Raw genomic sequence first — 20,898 nt, forward strand, 5'->3', positions numbered from 1 at the left:
ACATCTCTTTTCTAGATGCTGCCTCCATGGACTTAGACATGATTGATGTGCACATCTTAGCAGATGCTTTCAAACGTTATCTCCTGGACTTACCAAATCCTGTCATTCCAGTAGCTGTTTACAGTGAAATGATCTCCTTAGCCCAAGGTTTGTTTCCTCAACCTCCTTGACCATTCTTTGAGCCGGGGATGTGCTTACATACATGACGAAATGCTACAGAACTGATTGTCTTTAGAGAGTATTCATGATAAGTTACCCTTCCCCCTCAGTGCCACTGAAAATTCCCTCCTTCACTCAGATAGAAACTCCAGATTCTCCTTGGCTTACAAGCCTGGCCGTGAGTTGAACTGGTTAATTGTTCACTTCTGATCAGTATTACAAGACCACTATGTATGTCTGTGAGGGCATGGTGCTCCAAGTACTAGTGTCAGATTCAAGGGCATCTTCCCCAAGTAACCATAACAAAACTCATGGGGGGAGGAGTGTTAGGAGCTAAGGCGCTTCCTTTGGTGCTTTGGGGACAGGAAATTGTGGTTCATAACCTTCAAAGTTTAACCCCTGATACTTATCTGATGCTCCCCAGAACGAGCCAATCATTTTGAGCTGCTGAATGCAGGGCGGGTTTTTGCCAGCACACCCTGAACAGCTTGTGTTTTTCGTTGTTGGTTTTTTTTTTTTTAAAGTAAAGTTTCTTGAATTTTCATTTGACTTGAGAGTTTTACTTTCTCACAGTACATCTTTATGAGAAGGACAAATGCCCTGCATACCTCTCCTGAGAGTGCTGTGAGCAACTCCCTCTGTGGCTAGTGGAAAGAGCAGAAATGGTTGAGGTATTAGTTTATTGCTATCTAAAGATCGTCTCATTCTTTTTTTTTTTCTTTCTTTTTTTCCTTTTAACTTACAGAAGTACAAAGCTCCGAAGACTACATCCAGCTGTTGAAGAAGCTCATTAGATCGCCTAATATACCTCATCAGTATTGGCTTACACTTCAGTATTTGCTAAAACATTTCTTCAAGCTCTCCCAAAATGCCAGCAAAAATCTCTTGAGTGCTAGAGTGCTTTCCGAAATTTTCAGCCCTATGCTTTTCAGATTCCCAGCAACCAGGTAAGTGCAAGAAGTGATTTGTGCATTTAGTGGGCATTAGGGGTGATGGAGATGGCCCCAAGTTGAGAATCCCTTGGACTGTAAAGATCCTGGTTCATAGATGCAAACCACATGCAGACTTTCACATCACTGCAGTGTGCACTAAGGAAAACAAGCTTGCTTTGTGGGATAAGGTGACTAATAAAAGCCCTCTCTTACAGCTCTGATAATACTGAAAACCTCGTAAAAGTTATAGAAATTTTAATCTCAACTGAATGGAATGAGCGACAGCCAGCACCAGGTAAGGCTTGGCAACATGTGTCATTGACTTATTGTTCATTGTTTTTGAGTCTCAATAATGGTAGTGTTCCATCTCTAAGGTAATAGAACTTCCTGGTACAATTACAATCTATAGTAATGGCTCCACAGAAAAAAAATAGTGGAATGTTAATGCAGGTGGTAGCTATCTGAATTTCAGCCACTGCAGATTTTAAGTTATCTTGGGTTTTGTCTTTTTGTTTGCTTGCTTGCTTGTTTGTTTAGTCAGAGCCACTATCTGCTGGCCTTGAATTTGTTACCTAGCCCAGGTGACCTCAAATCCATGCTCCTCCTGCCTTAGCCTCTTGGTTTTAGATGTGGATTGTGAAAGGTCCTTGGACCCAGCACCTTTTAGGCTTCTAGTTGTTGAATAAAGTTATGGAGTTCATTTTAGTTGTTGACATTTTTGTTTTTCTTTCTAATACTTACAAAGTAGGGGATTTATAATTACTATATAATTTAAAATATTTTGGAATGTGTGTTTTGGAACCAAGTATGCTGCGAAATGTCTGTCAAAATAAACATTTTCAATAATGCAAGCAGTACGAAAGCAGGTTCTCTGAAGCAACTTAGAGCAGGCTAGACACTTCTTTGAAAGCAGTCTGGAGCTCACTTGGCCATTTAACAAAGCAGGAAATGTAGACTGAGCGAGCAGTGGATTTAATTTAAACTGATGTATTTTTCTTCTACTGTAGAGAGCCCAAGCAACCTTATTTGGCTGTGTGCCTCTGGGTAAAATCTAACCAACAGAATCTGGTCATTTAGAGTAGTGATTCCTGGTCCAAAAACTTCACCTTAGGACTGCTGGAGGTACTTCTTTGAGGTCTTGGTTTATACCTGTGTGGAAGTGGAACCCCTGCCTTTGTTACTTAAGATAGATAACTTGGACAGGTGACGGTAGCTGCCTCTGGATGATCAGCTGTAGGGAACTAGGGGGCCCGTGTTACACAATGGAGATCTGTATTGTGCATTTTAGTCAGGTGATTCATAGCCAGTTGGATTGTTTGCCTCTGGATGGGCCAACCTTCAGGAATAGCCTAGGGGACAGGATAGATAACTGCTTAAGATACTGGAATTGGGACAAGCCTCGAATAAAAGGAGAGATAGCAGAAAAAACAGAAATGGACTGTTTCACACAGATGCCCACAGGGCAGGCAAACTGTACTTAATTATCCACAGATGTGGTCTAGGACTATGGTGTAGGGTGTAAGACTGCTGAAGTCATTTGATAATGGATTTGGGAGTTCTGTGTTCAAGGGCTTTGTGGTAAGTGGCAAAGAGTGGTTGTAGACCATGGCATATCTTTCCCTCTCTCCTGACCAGTGCTGAAGTATGTCAGAGGGGAGGGAAAGCTGAGCTCTGCTTAACAGTGAAGGGCTGAGAGTCTTCCTGGTTTTCTCAGTGACACCGCATCCCTGGATACACAGGCAGCTCAAAGCCAGAAAGGATTTAACAGATACCCACAAATTGATTTGTCTCTGAAGTTTTTGAGAATTTCTAGCACACAAGGTATGGTAGACCTGGTGGTAGGACTTGACTAATCTGACTTAAAAACTAATGAAATGTCTCCTATCAACCTCAGCTTAATTTCACCAAAGCAAAAATGTATTGGCAGCTGTTCTCATAAATGTACCTTAAAGTGGCTTGATATGTCAAGGGATCCTCCATTCCTCTATTAAGAAATTTCTGTGCTGATCTCAAAGGAGGATTAGTTCCCTCAGCTCTGCTGAAGAGTGACAAAGCCTTGAACGCTGGGTAGATCATCCAAGTATTCATACAGCCTCTTCTAAGAAAAATTAAATCTAATGTATAAACTTGAGCTGAGCCATTTTCTCTTGCAGGCTGTCTTAGGCACTCTGAAAATTATATAGACCCTTTGGAAGGAAATGGATGCTGTGGTGTCTCTCACTTGTGAAAACACTTTTCCTCCCTTGCAGGGGTGAGAGAAAATACCCCCTTCCTGAACACGTTTGCACTTTGGATGGCTCTAGTGCAAAGGCTTGGCACTAGAGTGACTTCTTAGGCCTGGTAGGAATGCAGCATGTCCTTCTTTACAGCCCCAGCCTATGCTGGTCCCTGAGGGCTTTCGAAGCATAGCAGCAGCTCACTGCCAACGACTGGCAATAAATCAGCCCTTTAGGATAACTTGCTATGAATAGAAATGAGTACTTGAATGATATTTAGATGCTCATGAAAAGCACCCATCTATTAGGGGGCAGATAGACATCTTTTCATTTTTAGCAGATAGAATTTGAAATAATAAAGCTGATGATGTTTGAGGCCTCGGTAGCACATAGATTTAATTACATACTCGTTACATACTTAATCAGATTACAGTATGAATTTGAGGGAGGCAGTGGGTGACTTTTTAGAGTAATTAACCAGAAAGAGAAAGTTCATGGAAGAAATGTGGCTTGAATTGGGCCTTGAAAAAAGGGTACACTTTGAATGAAGGAAGGAGACGATAACATTTTAGTGTCCAGCCAAAAAGTCTTCTGAAGCTTGCAGCATGTCATCAGCTAAAGTCTGCGTAGTGAGCAGAGCCCCAGTCCGTGTTGGTCACTTTCAAGGTAAAGCCCCACATAGCTCCATTATGTGAGGTGGGAAGAACCCAGAGCTTTCTGAAGAGAGAGAGAGAGAGATCTGGAATCTCAGCTCTTTGTTCCTTACCTGCCGAGTTCTTCCTCAAGTTGACCAGCTTTGCCAGACTGTTTCCAGACTATAGAATGAGGACAGAGCCTCCTCACTCCTGGGGTTATTTTGAGGGTTAAGTGAGCTGACATAAACAGAGCTACGTAGTTTGGTGGTTGGGTGACCAGGATGTTAGCACCACTCTTCCTGTAACGTTGTCTGAGATGTCTGCACAGTGCACAAAATGTCCAACTGTACAGTGTTCCCAAACACTACCATCTACTTCATCTGTGCCTCAGTAGGTCCTAGCCCTGCTTTATGTGCAAGTTAAGACAACCCATTCAATATGTTCAGTTCCCTAGGTCCCCTTCTCCTCCTGTACTTACCGGTCCTGTAGTTTTTCCTATACTTTAACCATGTAACTACATTTCTGAAGGACAAGGACAAACTTGTTCTCCTTTTGCTCTGTATCTAGCACAGATCTGGGTACAGTATAGTGAAAAGCCTAGTATAGGGTTTTTTTTTTTTTTTTTTTTGACTCTGATAAACCACAATCTTCAAAGAAGTTTTAGAAACCATGTCATTTAATGTATCAATAGCTGTGTGGAGTAAGAGTTCTTTTATGGAGGGAAACAGATTTGCAAAGGTAACATACGCCGTAGGTTTCAGAATTTTGTTGATAGTTTCTCTTTGTTACTAAAAGTCTGCTGAACAGCAGATTTGCTGGAATCATTATATGTAATAGTCACCCTACTCATACTTAGGTAGCTACAGAAGATTTGTATAAGGCAACCAAGGTAAAAAAACAAGTCTGTTTAAGACAAGGTGCCTTTGAATGCCACCCTTCCTAAGTGTGTTTACATATTTCATATTTCACGGATATATCCAGAAATATTAATGGAGCATAATTGGAGTCTAATATTGCACCCTCAAGGCTAGAGTAGAAAATAAATGGCTCTTTCTCACCCCTGCCCCTCTACACCTGTCTATGTTAATTTTTAACCATCAGCACATTGCACAACATTCATCCTGAAGAGCCTGATTCATAAATCTTGTTTTAAATGCTCTGGGCTTGGTTCTCAACCAAGACTAAAGCAATCACCTAAGTAGCAGGAGGAAAGAGAATTTAATTTCAAAGGGCTTTTGCATTTTTCTGATTTTTTTAAAAATTGGATTTCAAATGTGGTCTGACATTAGGAGGTTGTTACCAGGGTGAGAAATGAAACCTTGAAAAATGTACACACGTACTGAGACAGGCAGAAGAGAATGGAGGCCAGCCACCCTAAACTTTAATAAAAACGAGTACGTTTTGCTTGGGTGACGAAGCGATGCGACCCCCTCAGTGGGCAGTTGTGACCCAGTACAGTTTCACAGTTTTGCTCTCATTTCTCTCAGAGTAGCTTTCTCTTGGCTCCTGGGGAGGAGCTCCTTACACCAGGTGATGGGTGTATGTTTTTTTTACATCGCTGGTAGAATGTGTCAGGTTTTACACATATGTAAACCTGGGTTTATTTATAAACTGAAGTGGACTCCTTCCTGCAGTCACTAAGAGCATTGGATGTGGAGCCATGAATTTGCATCTTCCTGAAAGACCCTTCTGTCTAAATTGTCTTAAGTTAAAAAAGTATGAAGGGAAGGCATTCGTTTTACATTTAAATGAAGACTTTGGCTCATTGAATGTTTTCTTACTCCCTCCTCCCCCCACCCCCCTTTAAATGGTCGTTCCCTGGTGATAGCCCACGGAAACCTTTAAGCACCAGGCCCTCTAGGTTTCAGGCTTCTTTTGGGCTTTTGGCTGCTTGGAGGTAATTCACGCAGACTGAACACTCCTTTGAAACTTTCACACATTTTAATGATGGTGACATTTTCCTGACAAGCATATTAAATCTGCTGAAAAACAAAATCGAGGGTTGTTTTTGCCTCTTAAGTGAAGTTTCACAAAAGGTTGGGGAAATGGGATATATAATTGTCTTGGAGAATCCAGAAAACAAGTTAGTCTTCAGTTGTGTGTAACAGGTTTCTAGTGTGGATGGATCTTTGAGGTCCCAAATAAATGCTGGCATTTACACACAAGTTTTTCTAAAGGAGCTTCGTAGCCACATGAAAATTGTTTCCTAAGTATTAAGAAATCTGTGTTTTGCTTTATTAGTGATTTGTATGGATTGAATGGCTGTTGTGCAGATATGTTGATTAGTCTGTGTGGCATTTTACAGTATACATTTTCTCTCCAGCAAGAGTTATTCTATACTGTCAGCAGAGGGCGCCCTTTTTAAGCTAATGAAAAGCATGTGTCTTACAGAGATCACTTTCCAAATACTAAAATTCAGTGGGAAAGATTGAGTTCACAGATTCAGTAATACAATAGAGCCTCTACAGATGATTAGACATTGGGAGAAATTTGTTTGAAGCAAACTTTCTACATCTATTATGAAACAGAAAATGTACTGTCAGACGTAGAGAGCATTTTAGTGGTTGAAGGTTTTGACATGACTCACTGTGTGAATCCAAGACAGGTGTCTTTAGAAACGATGTATCCGGTATTTCTACCTTTTAGAAAGTCTGTTTTTAAAAATAGGGCTAGATGATGCAGCTTCAGAGAAGAGAGAGGGGTATTTTCTGAACAAACCAGGTATCTCTGCTCAACTCACTGGCTCCATTGGAAAAATAAGTTGTTCCAAAGGGGAGTTGGTAAAATAATTTTGGCTTTGGGTTTAGCAACCCTTGCTGGGTGTTTCCGGTGAGCCCGAAGCTGTTATACAGCTGTTGGCCCTTGTGGATGATAGGTAAGCCGAAAAGTGAAACAGGAAAAGCCAGAGTTTCGTTGCAGGTTGAAATTTTTTGCATGTGTCTTAGAAGAAATTAGCTTGGTTTCACTTACTAGTTTGTGCTTTCCCTGGCAAGAGGAGACAAGGTGCTGGGGCAGCAGCAGCGGTCAGAGAATGTAGTTTAAGGGTAGTTGTCCGGTTGTGGGTTATATTTTCTGTAGCACGAAGGTGAATTGAGTCATCTCTCAAGTTATTGTTGTGTGCTTTAAGGCCCCGTGACTCTGGGATTTGCCCTGTTACTGTTCTCAGAACATGAAGAAGCTTCTATGTGGAAGCCTAAGAAATGTTTGTAGGAAAAAAAAAAAAGAGTAGCCTACAGTCCCAAATAGGATTCGTTGCCACTTTTCTCCAATAAAGGACCAGAGCCTACTGGAAAGGTGTGGCCTGCTGCCCTCCTATCCCGGCCCCCGCCCCAGGAGCAGGGACACGCGCCTTTTCATTATTAGAAAGTCACGGCCTGGCAAGCCGGGCTCGAAGGGGGCCCCTCAAACATCTTAGGGCCATGGGGCTTGGGGGTGTTCCTGAGGACGGCCCCCACCTTCTGGGCCGTGGGGGGTGTGAAGTGTGCATGGCCTCCCTGTGACACCTGCGTGGCCGACCTTGGGGGCGCGCGCGGGGCGGCGCCATGCCCCGGGCCTGGAGTCTCTCTCGGGCCTTTACAAGGGAGGCTTTGATTCTATTTTTTGCTGAACTAGCTCCGCCACTTCCTGTGTTGTGCCTCGCCGGAGCGCCCGGCTTCTCCACGGGCTCCTTGAGCTGGGCGAGCTGGGCGAGCTGAGCGGGCCGGCTGGCCAGCGCGCGCCCGGCCGGCTGCCAGCGGAGGAGGAGACTATTTTAGGTCCCCCTTACCATGGCCTTCTGGTCTCCTCGAGCTGGTCTGGCACTTGCCATTTGTCAGCCCCACGACAACTTTGACTGGGGGCCTCCCCTCCCCCACCCCGAAATCCCTGGCTCAGCACATATTCGAACCTGCCTGAGTTAATCATGAAGCTGTGATCTTTATCGGGGGAGAGGCGGGTGGCGGGGGCGAGCGCCCGGGCGCGTTCCCTCCGCTCCGCGTACAGTAGTGAGATCCGGTTGGCTTTTCCGTGGGGAGCCGGCCGTGAGCGGCTGCCGGACGCGCAGACCCGCCCGCCGCTGGGCTGGGCTGGGCCGGGCCGGGACTGGGCCCGGGCCCACGGCCGGGGCACGCGGGGCGGAGGGGAGGGACGGCGGGGGGCCGGCCGGCCAGCCCGGAGGCGGGCGCTGCTGCGCTGCGCGCTGCGCGGGGCGGCACTGGCCCCCGCGCCCCTGCCGCGCGCGCGAGCCACGCAGCGCCCGGCCCGAGGGGGGAACCGCGGGGGCTCGGCCCACTTGGGTAGAAGAGCAGCAGCGTTTGGGGGTCTTATTTTTCGGATGTTCCTTCTTTTTTCTGTTGTCGGATGCGGGCGTTGCAAAGGGAACCCGTAGCCATGCATAACCTGCAAAGTAAGTTGCCTTTCCCCCCCGCGCCCGCCGCCCCCCCCCCCCCCCCCCCGCGGCCGTGCCTCCCGGTCTAGTCTGCGTGGAGCCGGGTGCGTGCACGCCTGTGTGTGCTCTCTGCACCCCGTTAGCGCCGCCTGGGGAGGACAGCCGGGGATGGGGGGGGTGCTCCCCCCAGTGCTCCAGGGGGTCGCTACGGGGTGGGGGGCGGGGGTAGGGCAGATGAGAGGGGGGTAGCTAGGAAGTTGAGAGGGAGGTGATCAGAACATTCTGGGCTGGAAGTCCCCCCCCCCTCCCCGCCAAGGGCTTTGCAGCGCCAGTGGAAAAATCACCTGTCTCCCCGGGACTCCCCCATGGAGCCGGCGGCCTGGCTGGCTTACTCCAAGTGCCCCCAATGCCCCGGGCCGCCCGGGGCTGATTGCCCCTTACTGGTGGGGACAGGGCCAGCATCTTTTGGTCAAACAGAGCAACATACCCCACCACCACGGGCTGCTTTCCACCATTCTTTTAAAGGTCAGGTTTTAGATTTACCTAAACCCGTAGGCAAATTAGAAAAGGTGAGGGCTGGGGAAGGATGGGATGCTTGTCCCCCCTCCCCCCCCCCCCCCACACACCCTTGGCAGAAGGTTCTCAGGTGAGCAGCACCTGGAGATAGTAGAATGCCTTGGTCTACTCGTTGGTGTACTGTATGATCCCAGATTTGATGGAAAGTCCAAAGGGCTTCTGCTTTCCCTGTTCCCTCACCTGTCACACAAATACATGGCACACACATGTATATCGGCCACAGAACCCACTCTGGTTTTTCCAATGAGCCACATTTGCACTGGAGGGAGCTTTCTCCCACACATACATCATAATATTGTGGGTGGCACAAGAGACGACGTTGGCTCACAATGGGAATATACATTAGACTCCAGTGAGTGACAATTATATGCGGCGTGATTTGCAGAGAAATCCATTTCCGTATATACTGCTAAGAAGAAATATTTGTTCCCAAAGTGAGGCATTTGAGCTAGAGGGAAAAGGGAAAGGGGGGGGGGGAGATTACATCACCTTCTCCAACAAGCACTCACTGAAGGACGGGTGGCTGGTGAAATACCTTGCGCAAAAATTTATCTCTACACCACCACTCGGCATCTTCAAATGTAGCCTGTTTCTGTTTGGAGGAGACAGCTTCTTACACAGGTTCATTTAAAAAAAAAAAACATGGAACTGCTTTTAATGTGACCGTTCCGTTTTATGCAAATAGTATTTAATAGACTTTATTCCTGTGAAGAATTTTCATGGCTCATCTATGAAGTCTTTTTTTTTTTTTTTAAACTTTGAAATGTTCAGTGGAGGAAGAGTTTTTGTCTGTAGATTTTAATTGTTCTTCCTAATGGGGTACATGTAAGTTCTGAACTTGAATTATGGAAAATCAGAATAGAATCTTCAGAGCTCTTAATCCTTTTTTCCTTTTAATAAATGTGGGAGATATTTAACAACTGTAAAACAAAGCTTACGGATGGCATTCTGATGCCTTTGTAAGATTTTCCTAGCACGGAATGCCCTGGCTATCTATAAACCCAGATGGACTGGGGGAGGAAAAAAAGCTACAAGCTGCAGCCTATCAGCTTTTGTCAGCCTGCCAACAGCCCGACGTACCATGCAGCAAAGAGTAATAAAAAGGGAATTAGAGAACTCACTGCTTCAGGAGAACGGTCAAATTAAACACCTTTGGACAAGATGAGAGTGTAGACGGTGCGGCTGTGGTACATGCAGGTTCTTGGTAAGGGTGGGACTCTGAAGGCTGGCATCGGAGACAACTGATGAAGCGGGAGTGGTCTGGTGACATTTTCCTGTCTTGATTGGCTGGGATGTGTGATGTAATAGGTTACAGTACAGCCCCCTTATAGGTTTTAAAATGAATTCCAAGACACCATTACAAAGAAAGCCGGACTCTTTTCTTATAACTGGTCTCAGCCAAGGAAACTCTCGCACAAATGTACAACACTGTTTGGACTATGGAAGACCTGGATTTAGAATATGCCAAGACAGATATAAACTGTGGCACAGACTTGATGTTTTATATAGAAATGGATCCACCAGGTAATACTGAAGGATTAATGGAGAGAACTAGTTAATTTTGTGGCTTTTTAATTGAAAGCATTATTAACAGATCCTCTTGAGGATATTTTTATTCATTTGTTCCACGTTTGATAAGTTGACAGTTGACAAACTGATTGTTTGTGAAAAGAGGCAGCCAGCTCCGGCTGTGTGGTGGGGTGAAGGCTGATTCTAACTTGAATGGATGTGAATTCGATGCTACTTTTTCACTAGTGTCTTTTGTTAATCGTAGTCCTTTGCTGGTTGGGCTATCTTGTTAGATACTGTTCCTTTAATTAAAAGGATGTGTCCTTTGTGCTGCTTTTCTCTGCTAGCAGTGGATGAGAGAACATTGTGGTATTTGGCAGTGATAACACTTGGTTCTTTACAAAGCATGTAAAAATGTAGCAGTGATTGAAACTCAGTTCTCTAGGATCTGAACTCTTCTAAATCAGAAGTGCAGACTTTGCTTGCTCTCTGCCTTATATTAAAATACTAGGGTGAAAAAAAGTGGGCTTTCCACTATTTAGTGCTAGACTTTGTAAAAAAAACAATGTGCTAGGCACCTGAAATCATTTTTGCATAACTTAAAATAGTAACAGTGCTTGAAAACTTACAGCTTCAAATTTAGCTAAAAATCCTATGTTTGTTTCCTAAAATTGTTTTTTTTTTTTCAGTATTCTCTCCCTCCCCCAATTTTTTTTTTTTTTTAAAATGTAGAAACGCTGCAGCCGTTGCCTCTGTCAGTAGTTCCTGTGAATGCTGATTTGACATTGAGGAAGGGGATAGGGTTTTAATCAGACCTGGCATATATAGCACAGTTTAGCCAGCCCAGTAGTATCATGAACAGCAAGGAGATTTAGGTCACAGATGAGTTTCTTAAAGTGGCTTTTGGCAGAACAGTGCCTGAAATGCTAAGATTAGAGAAACCCAATTCCTCCTCTTAAAACACATTGCTTGTAGATTTTTTTTTTTAAGTTACTGCAACAGCTTTTGTGCAGGACAGAAGGAAGCCAAATTAGTCTTTTACAATTAAATAAGAGAACATTAAAGCTAACTCACTGTATTCCTGTTGCTCATCTGTTCATAATTTCTTACTTTATACATGAATTTGACTGATAATACTTTAAAAGAGCTAGAATCATGATGTAGAAGATGTCATGACTCTGGATTTACTTTGGAATTTCTTCACATGGCCAGCTCCATTTGTTTTTTAGTCTTCAAGGTCTGTCTCTACCTGTCAACTCTTTTTTTTTTTCCTCAGCTTTGTTTCTTTTTGAGCCATACTCTAAAAGATTCCTGTTGAAACTATCTTCTGTGATTCATAGAATTGGGGATTACTGGTGTCTTCTTTTTTTCCCCCTCCTTGTTGTAATGGAAATGTTATTTATCTCAAGAAATGTAGGTCTTATTTTAAATGTTCAACTGGAGTTTGGATGACACACAACTCTTTCTTTCTCCTTTGCCTGCAGCACTGCCTCCCAAGCCCCCCAAGCCCACTCCTGTAGCCAACAACGGTATGAACAGCAACATGGCCTTACAAGATGCTGAATGGTACTGGGGAGATATCTCGAGGTAAGGCCACACAGCCTTCATTTTCCCTAGATACAGAGAGGCTTAGATTAGAGACAGAAAAGCACCAGCTTGCTAAGTTCCATTTTTAGGATATCATCCAACAAAAGCATGAAGCATAGTTGGTTCTCTTCCAAAGACGACGCGAAAAGTCAGCGAGCACTGGCTAACAGTGGGTGCTGGATGCCATAGGAAATTAAATACTTGAGAAGTTTCATTACTGACAGAGATGTCAGTGAAGCACCAGGCAGGATGATGGAGCTGAGGGTAGAGAGCCTCTCTCTAGTAAGCAACTTTGAGAGATCATGTTATTGTCTTAACAAAAAAAATGACACTTTTGTCTTAACAAAAAAATCACACTGTTTTCTTAGCTTTATTGGGGGGGGGGTATGTGGGAGGGGGTTAGTGAGGAGCTGGGAATCAGGATGGATTTTTATGCTGATTTGTCAGAGATATTATTGTATACTATATGAGTAGTCAGAGCGTGAGTTCATTAATTTTTTTAAAATTCTCATAGCCTGTTTTTATTAAGACTAGACAACATTCCTATTAAAAAAAAAACAACAGGAAATAATTAGTAACCTCTGAAAACTACAAGACCCAAATATAAATGTATGGGAGCAGAACTCTGTATTTTCCATTCACTGTTGCTATGAACCTAAATCTATGCTCGAAAGTAGTCTGCTAGGTGTATGGGTGTGAGTGTATGTGTCTCATGGGTGGAATATTTGGCTAGCATGGATAAGATGCTCTGATCCTCATCCCTGCAGAAAAAGAGTCTATGAAGAAAAAAACATGTACAAATACTGACTCCTGATCTTGTGTCCTGTTCTTTTCAGGGAAGAAGTAAATGAAAAACTTCGGGATACAGCAGATGGGACCTTTTTGGTACGAGATGCATCTACTAAAATGCATGGGGATTATACTCTTACACTAAGGTGAGTCAGAAGATGAGGCTGGAATAGGGGTATTTGCATTGACATGAAAACATTTCTTTAATACTATTATTTTTTATGCTGTATTTACAGGAAAGGAGGAAATAACAAATTAATCAAAATATTTCACCGAGATGGAAAATATGGCTTCTCTGATCCATTAACCTTCAACTCTGTGGTCGAATTAATAAACCACTACCGGAATGAATCTCTAGCTCAGTACAACCCCAAACTGGATGTGAAATTACTTTATCCAGTATCCAAGTACCAGCAGGTAATCAAAACTGAATTCCTCATTCAAGATACTTTCATATTTAGAAAGCATAGCCGGGAATGGTAGAATATACTTATAGTCCAAGTACTTAGGAGGTTGAGATTGAAGGGCTTGTTAGTTCAAGGCCACATAGTAAGACTCTGTCTCAAAAAAAAAAAAAGAAGAAAAGAAAAGTTTAGAAAACATTTTGGAACAGATTAACTATAGAACTCAGGTTTAGAAAAACCTTATGACCGTGAAGTGGCAATTTTATAATTAAGATTTTTTTTTTTCCATATTGGCTGTTTTATTACTTGAATACTGTTTCTGGTGCATTACTTGCGGCCTCATGCTCTTAATTTGCTCTCTCACTCACGGCTCATTCTTAACCACTTGAGCAGCTTTTTGTTGGTTAGTTGGAAATAGGAGTCTTATGAACTTTCCTACCAGGGCTGGCTCATGAGCCACCAATGCTTGGCTTACATACTTAATCAACTGCGTTTTTTCCCCCTCTAATGTTTCTAGGATCAAGTTGTCAAAGAAGATAATATTGAAGCCGTAGGAAAAAAATTGCATGAATATAACACTCAATTTCAAGAAAAAAGTCGGGAATATGATAGATTATATGAAGAATATACTCGTACTTCCCAGGTGAGTTTTCTGTGAAAATTGGACTAAAGATACTAACTTTATTAAAAGGTATAAAACAGCTGAGATTTGGGGATGAAAGGGGAATTAGAGAGAACATTGTGAGTCACAATTGATTGCTTAGGCCTAGTATCTAAACCTTACAGTTCACAATTGGAGAATTCTGTTTGCAACTGCAAATGTCCCAGCTTTGTCTCTGGAATGGAGGCTTCATGGCCAAAACACCGTGCTGTGAGAAGAGGAGACTACAGTTTTCTGTGGTGTTTTCTAGAGACTCGTGCCTCTTCAGGCCAGTCATTGGGCAGCCAGCAGTGGGCAGTGTGCATGCTGCCCACATAAATGGCTTTTTGAAAGACAGAAACTATATTAGTATTGCATAGATTGAACAAATTCTCCAAAAGAAATGTATGCGTTTCTGTGACACTTTTTAACATTTTTTATTATAAAAATGACATACAGAAGGGTTATAGTTAACATACATCAGGTAGAGTACATTTCTTTTTCAACAGTGTCACCACCACCCCCCCCCCCCCACCGTTATTCCCTTCCATCCTGCCCACAAGTTGTATTGTTCATTTTCATCGTAGTGTCACCCTTTGTTCTACCATTTCTGTATCCCCCCTTGCCCTCCCAAAGACAGATAAATGAACAAACAAGACAAAAAGAGCAACAAAGAAAAAGCCTCTTCTGTTTCTTTTTCCTGGAGGATACTATTTTTAATGGCCATGTGGGAATTAAATATTTGCAGATCTTGCTAGCTGAGGGGTTCCTTCATGGTACTTGGATGACTATGCTTACAAGCTAGGTGATGATACAAGTCAAATGTTCTGACAGTATCTTTCAGTAAGAAATAGTTCTGTGAAGGGTATGACATTTCTTTTTCAACTTCTGTTGCAGGAAATCCAAATGAAAAGAACAGCTATTGAAGCATTTAATGAAACCATAAAAATATTTGAAGAACAGTGTCAGACCCAGGAGCGGTACAGCAAAGAATACATAGAAAAATTTAAACGTGAAGGGAATGAGAAAGAAATTCAGAGGTGAGGGAGCCAGGAGCATTTCCAGAGCCCTTGGGCTCGAAATAACCAGAAATTTAAAAATCTGGTTAGACCATTGATCTCACACTATGTTCTTTGTATAACTTAACAGTCATAAGAGGAAAATAATAGATAAATAAAGCTTTGTTTGTATACATTTCTCTTGCTCGTAGGATTATGCATAATTACGATAAGCTAAAGTCTCGAATAAGTGAAATCATTGACAGCAGGAGGAGACTGGAGGAAGACTTGAAGAAGCAGGCAGCTGAGTACCGAGAGATCGACAAACGCATGAACAGCATTAAGCCCGATCTCATTCAGCTGAGAAAGACGAGAGACCAGTACTTGATGTGAGTGTCGAAGTGGGACCTGGAGGTGAATGGCAACTGATGAGACAATTAAAGATGAGTGATTCGTGCTAATTTTGTTTCCAAATCTGTGTTTGTTTTTCTAGGTGGTTGACTCAAAAAGGAGTTCGGCAAAAGAAATTGAACGAGTGGCTAGGCAATGAAAACACTGAAGAGTGAGTAGTGACCAAACCTGGGAGTTTAGTTTTAGGAAAAGACAAGACTTGACTGGGTTTTTCTAACACATGAGGGATTCTATTGATTAACTTATAGAAGTGTATAAACTTAGTGATCAGAAAAAGGATGTAAAAGCCAAGGGGAGCGTGGGTTTATTTTTGCCCATGATGTTCCTGAACATCTGAAAAATCAAAATCCCCAGATACCTTTGGAACAATCAAAGGGAAAGAAAAATGTGTAAAACGTTCTGAAGAGTAATTTTTGTGTTTGGTTCAGATTATTAGAGAACTGGCCCTCGTCTGAGCCAATGTATTTCCTGGTCTAAACTGGATAAACAAAATTATTTAGTAACTTTCCCCTCTGCCCAGGTACCTAAGGGTTGTTGCTGACTTTGTAGGGATAGTATATAACTTATTGCTGGATCCTTGTCCTAGGATGTTGAGTTGGAGGTTAATCTGAAGAGAGGAAATGTCAAGTGAGAGCCGAGGTGCTGAGTCAGCCACGTGGGCACTGGCATGAGAGGGACAAGCAGTAGATGGGAATGACAAGGGGGCCTTTCCCAGGGGAGACGCTGGTGTGGGCTGGAGTTCCTAGGCTTGCTTCTCACTGAGAAACTCTTTCCCACCTGTCTAGCCAATACTCCCTGGTGGAAGACGATGAGGATTTGCCCCACCACGATGAGAAGACGTGGAATGTGGGAAGCAGCAACCGAAACAAAGCGGAAAACCTCTTGCGAGGGAAGCGAGATGGCACTTTCCTTGTCCGGGAGAGCAGCAAGCAGGGCTGCTATGCCTGCTCTGTGGTGTATGTACCTTCACAGACTCTTCTTCATGCTTCACGCATTCACTGGGGATAAGGATTTTAAGAAGCTCTAGCTTTGAAGAATCTTACAGTATAATAATACAGATGAAGTGATAGACTGGATTGTCTAATAGAAATGTATCATTTACCAGGAAGATGGAAGATTGACATCAGGCTCAGGAACAGATTAATCATGAGATGTTTTTCAGTCTTCTTACCCTTACACTGGAACTAGCCTTGTCGGTCATCCACCCCCTCCACTCCCCTTCTAGCCCCCCTGCTGTGCTTTCTGCCTCTAAGGCTTATATTTAGAATCTGAAGTAATTTATATAAAAGCATCACCCAGTAGATCCAGGAGGAGGGTTTTGTTTTTGTTTTTTGCTTATTAGTAATGTGGTTAGTACTTCGAAATAAAGTTTTGAAGGCTAGGCATGGTGGTACACACTACCACATGGGATCCCCCAGCATGCAGGGGGATCATGAGTCTGAGGCGAACCTGGGTTATTTAATAAGACTCTAGCTTAAAAAAGAATAGTAGTTCTGTACTGGCGAAAGGTTCCATTCCTCCAGGACAGAAACAGAACAACTTTGAATAGGTACAGGAACAGGAGAATAAATAGAGGGATGGGGAATGTATAGACGTTTAAAGCATAGCCTGAAAGAATGCCATTAACAAGTAAGAGTTCTGGGCTGGGAATGTGGCTTAGCGGTAGAGTGCTTGCCTAGTATGCATGAAGCCCTGGGTTCGATTCCTTAGTACCACAAAAACAGAAAAAGCCAGAAGTAATGTGGTGGCTCAAGTGGTAGCACACTAGCCTTGAGCAGAAGCACCTCAGGGACAGTGCCCAGGGCCTGAGTTCAAGCCCCAGGACTGGCAAAAAGAAAAAAAAAGTTCTTATAACTGGTAGCAGAGCAGTACCCATCATGGTTGTAAGCTGCCCTGGGTCACATGCTTGCTGCACACCAGACTCCTTTCAAGTACCTTGCATACACCATCTCATCTCCGTTCTTGAATGTGTGCGTATACTATCTTAGACAACTTTCAAGATGAAAATGTGATGGCTTAACTAAGGTGGGGCAAGACCTTGGCTCCTACTCAAGTCACCCACGTCCACAGCAAGCCAGGACTGTTTCACCAGCTCCAGACAGAACCCTGTACTGTTGTTCTCTTTGTTGACAGTAGCCTTGTTAAAAATACCCTGGAGTTTATGGGTTTATCTGGGATCAGCTCAAAAAAGTTGTGTTTTCTCTCCTCTCCAGGGTGGATGGCGAAGTCAAGCATTGCGTGATCAACAAGACGGCGACTGGCTATGGCTTTGCTGAACCCTACAACCTGTACAGCTCCCTGAAAGAACTGGTGCTACATTACCAACACACCTCCCTTGTGCAGCACAACGACTCCCTCAACGTCACACTAGCATACCCGGTCTATGCCCAGCAGAGGCGATGAAGCGCTACCACCCTCTTAATCCTGTTCCTGACCTTCAACCACCTGAGGCCTCCGGAAAGCAAAGGGCTCCTCTCCAGCCTGACCTGTGAATTGAGCTGTGGAAATGAAGCCGTCTTCCTGCAGATGGGACTACAGCTTTCTAGGACAAAAAGAAGTAGGGGAAGGCACGCAGCCTAGGGCTGTCAGATGATCAGATGTTTCTAACCTGAACTGCTTATCCTTCCCCCACCCCCCTTTTTTTTTTTTAATTTAAAGCCACAACAACATAAAGAGAAAAAGCAAAAATCTCTGCGTGCAGGGACAAAGAGGCCTTTAACCATGGTGCTTGTTAATGCTTTCTGAAGCTTTACCAGCTGAAAGTTGGGACGTTGGAGACCGGAAGGTAGATACGCCGGAAAGAGCCCATGCCTGAGAACGCTCGGTCCAGCCTGGTCTAGCCTGGGTGTCGCACCCAGACACATCGCACTGTGGATTATTTCATTTGCTGACAACGGACAATATGTAGCAGAAAGCAGTTCTGCTCACCCGGAGAAGTCAGGAGAAACTTCAGTTCCTGTATGTTTCAGAGGAAAATCTGTTGTAGCAAAGTGCCAGGAAGTGTTTTGTTGAAATGTGTCAAAACAAAAACACAAACAGCCCACCAACAGAAAAATGGAGCTTGGAAAACGGGACTTACAATGACATTCAATATATAAAATATGTATATAATATTGGATGACTAACTATCAAATAGATGGATTTGTATCAATACCAAATAGCTTCTGTTTTGTTTTGCTGAAGGCTAGATGCACAGCGCTATGCAAATCTTAATTTTTATTGTTATCAGTTGAAAATGTACCTTCAGAATAAGCTTTTCTTACCCCAGTTTTGTCGCTTGAACATATTGTCCCTGATTTTTGTTAATATTCATTTTGTTTTTGTTATTATCTTTTTTTAAAAAGAAGAAATGTACAGAATGCCAGTTACAAAAAAATGGCTTCAGAATTAAAACTATGAAATATTTTACAGGTTTTTTTTTTTTTTTTGTACAGAGTACTTGGCTGTTAGCCCAAGGTTAAAAAGTTCATAACAGATTTTTTTTTGGACTAAATGTTTTGTTGGGCAGTGCCTGATAAGCTTCAAAGCTGCTTTATTCAATAAAAAAGAGAAAAAGATATATGAATATGACAAAGTATTGCTGAGTCCAACGATGTTGTTTTAAGACTCTTAAAATACGGTACCTGGCAATGTTTATTTGATAGTAATTTCTGAACTTCTTGAATCTAGGGAGGGGGGTGGTGGCGGGAGGGGTGACGAGGTTATGTGCACTTTCTCGCAATTACAGAGAAGTGGCGAAAAACTGCAGAGTGGACTTGCTTTTACGTCAGTCTTTTCGCACTTCGATTTGCTAGTTGTTATCAGTGAATGACAATTACAAACCTACTGTAAACTCTAACCCACGTGCAGCTGGTGAAGTGTTTTACTTCTGAGGAAGGAAGTGCTGAAGAGTTTTGGGGGGGGCTTTCTGGAATAGTGCTCCCCTTAGCACACTGGTTTCAAAGTATAAACTCTGCATTTAGAAAATGCGTTTTCTCCTCTTCGCATTAGATTAGTCACCACAACCAACATTCATTTTAGAAAAACAAAACATGGTTTGGGAAAAATACTTTTAGTGGGATGTGTGCTATTTTCCTAGCTTTTCATTCAGTGTAGAACATAAAGCGCATGGACACAGCTCATGGTCGGTACCATGGGCTATGTGGAGCATCACAGAAATCCAAAGTACCATCCTCATTCATCCAGCAACCGTGTGAGGGGACTTCACTGTGGGGAAGGGAGAGGTGGGGGAATCATCTTTGCAATTCAGGGTGGCTGAGAGCATCCTCCCTTCCTGATTGACATGTTCGGCAGGAGTTGTCTGCATGCAGACTAATGCTATGCATGGCCACTGCCCTGCCTGGTAAAGCGGCATTTTGCCATTTCAGGCCCCCTTTCTCAATATTTAGGAAGAGTCACCCACAACTTTTATTTCTTTTCCCTTCCTTCAAATACTAAGATGAGGGTGGGTTTAGTTTGGTTTTGTCTTGTAATGTTCTTTAAAAAAAAATCTTTTGGGAAGAATCAGTCTAAATAGTTGAGTTACTCATCTGTAGAATGTATTATGTTTTCTTCTGTTCATAAAACTACTCATCCTTGAGCAAACCGTCAGTCATTACCCAGACTGGCAGCCCTCAAACTTGACTTTCCTGATCTGACCATCTCCTTCTCATCACCAGACAAATGCTGATTCCCTGGGTTTCGTCTGTTGTCTTTGCTTTGAAACTTGTGACAACCTCTTCCACATCACATCAAAGTTAGCAGTTAATAGTAGTTTGTAAACTTAAGTTTGTGGTTTGTTTTTGTTTTGGTAGCACATCATGTATGCTTTTAAGATATCAATAACTTGCATTTAGTTTCTCAGCTAGATCTGACATTGAATGCTTCATTAAAAGCTGCAGTGTCATTCCTGGTTTCGCTTCACACTCTATGCAAGGTGGCTTGCAATTTGGGCAGTTGCCTTGATTTTGCATCTCACAAGCACAAGTGCATTAGGTTTTTTCCATTGAACAGAAAACAGGAGTCATTCTTTCTACATGATAGCAAGTTGCACTGCACCTATTCTGCCCAATGCCTTTGTGATGACAGTGTAAGCATGCACACCAAATTTGCCCTAGGTGTTTGAGCATCAGGGCTGGGTGGGTTTGATTAATTGGTCATCTCCTAACAACCCTGAGTGGCTCATGAATACAGGTGGATTCAGTAGTCACTTCTCATAGGTGATGATCCATACATCACTTTTTCTCACCTGATATAGCATCCTAAAGACCGAGCCAGAGCTAAGCTGCAGAGAGGTTGTGATAGGGCTGGACAAGTGGTAGCATTGGGACTTTGATCATAACCACATGGAAAGGCAACAATAACGTTTGAAACACTTAACAACTTCACGGCCCTGGATAGATGTGTATATATATATGTATATGTATATGTGCATGGACTGGGTTTCCTGTTATACAACCCAAACAGATCTACAGTTGTTGAGCTCAAGTTACATAATAAGCAAATGTCTAGTACAATTCTTGTATTTGTGTATGGTCGTTTGTTTGAGATTGTTTTGTCTTATAAAGGTGAAAATTGTTCCCAAGTGAACGGAGTTTTTGAAAGTGACTCCTGTGGGGGGGGAGCAGGTCTGGATGGTTCGCTTATGTTGGCAGTCCTTGTTCACAGTGTGTTGAGTCAGTGTGCTTATGTGAGCTG

General features: G+C 43.1%; 1 protein-coding gene across 4 annotated transcripts in view; it reads left to right on the forward strand.

Annotated features, from left to right (window-relative positions):
- Pik3r1 (phosphoinositide-3-kinase regulatory subunit 1) overlaps positions 1-20,558 on the forward strand; it is an 80,683-nt gene extending 60,125 nt beyond the window's left edge. For 2 of the 4 annotated variants that reach the window (XM_042691082.1, XM_042691083.1), the window contains 12 exons: positions 16-147; positions 905-1,106; positions 1,307-1,386; positions 11,878-11,980; positions 12,817-12,915; positions 13,006-13,186; positions 13,691-13,816; positions 14,711-14,853; positions 15,024-15,200; positions 15,305-15,373; positions 16,008-16,178; positions 17,436-20,558. In XM_042691082.1, coding sequence (XP_042547016.1) covers positions 16-147; positions 905-1,106; positions 1,307-1,386; positions 11,878-11,980; positions 12,817-12,915; positions 13,006-13,186; positions 13,691-13,816; positions 14,711-14,853; positions 15,024-15,200; positions 15,305-15,373; positions 16,008-16,178; positions 17,436-17,625 — 1,673 coding nt within the window. In that variant the 3' untranslated portion in view covers positions 17,626-20,558. Of the gene's footprint in view, positions 1-15; positions 148-904; positions 1,107-1,306; positions 1,387-8,234; positions 8,327-10,223; positions 10,409-11,877; positions 11,981-12,816; positions 12,916-13,005; positions 13,187-13,690; positions 13,817-14,710; positions 14,854-15,023; positions 15,201-15,304; positions 15,374-16,007; positions 16,179-17,435 lie in introns of those variants that run through there. The other 2 variants (XM_042691085.1, XM_042691084.1) reach the window with 2 other exon arrangements.
- The last annotated feature ends 340 nt before the right edge of the window (positions 20,559-20,898 follow it).

This window comes from Dipodomys spectabilis, unplaced genomic scaffold, assembly GCF_019054845.1.
Source record: "Dipodomys spectabilis isolate Male_0828 unplaced genomic scaffold, ASM1905484v1 ptg000140l, whole genome shotgun sequence".
Taxonomy (NCBI): Eukaryota; Metazoa; Chordata; class Mammalia; order Rodentia; family Heteromyidae; genus Dipodomys; species Dipodomys spectabilis.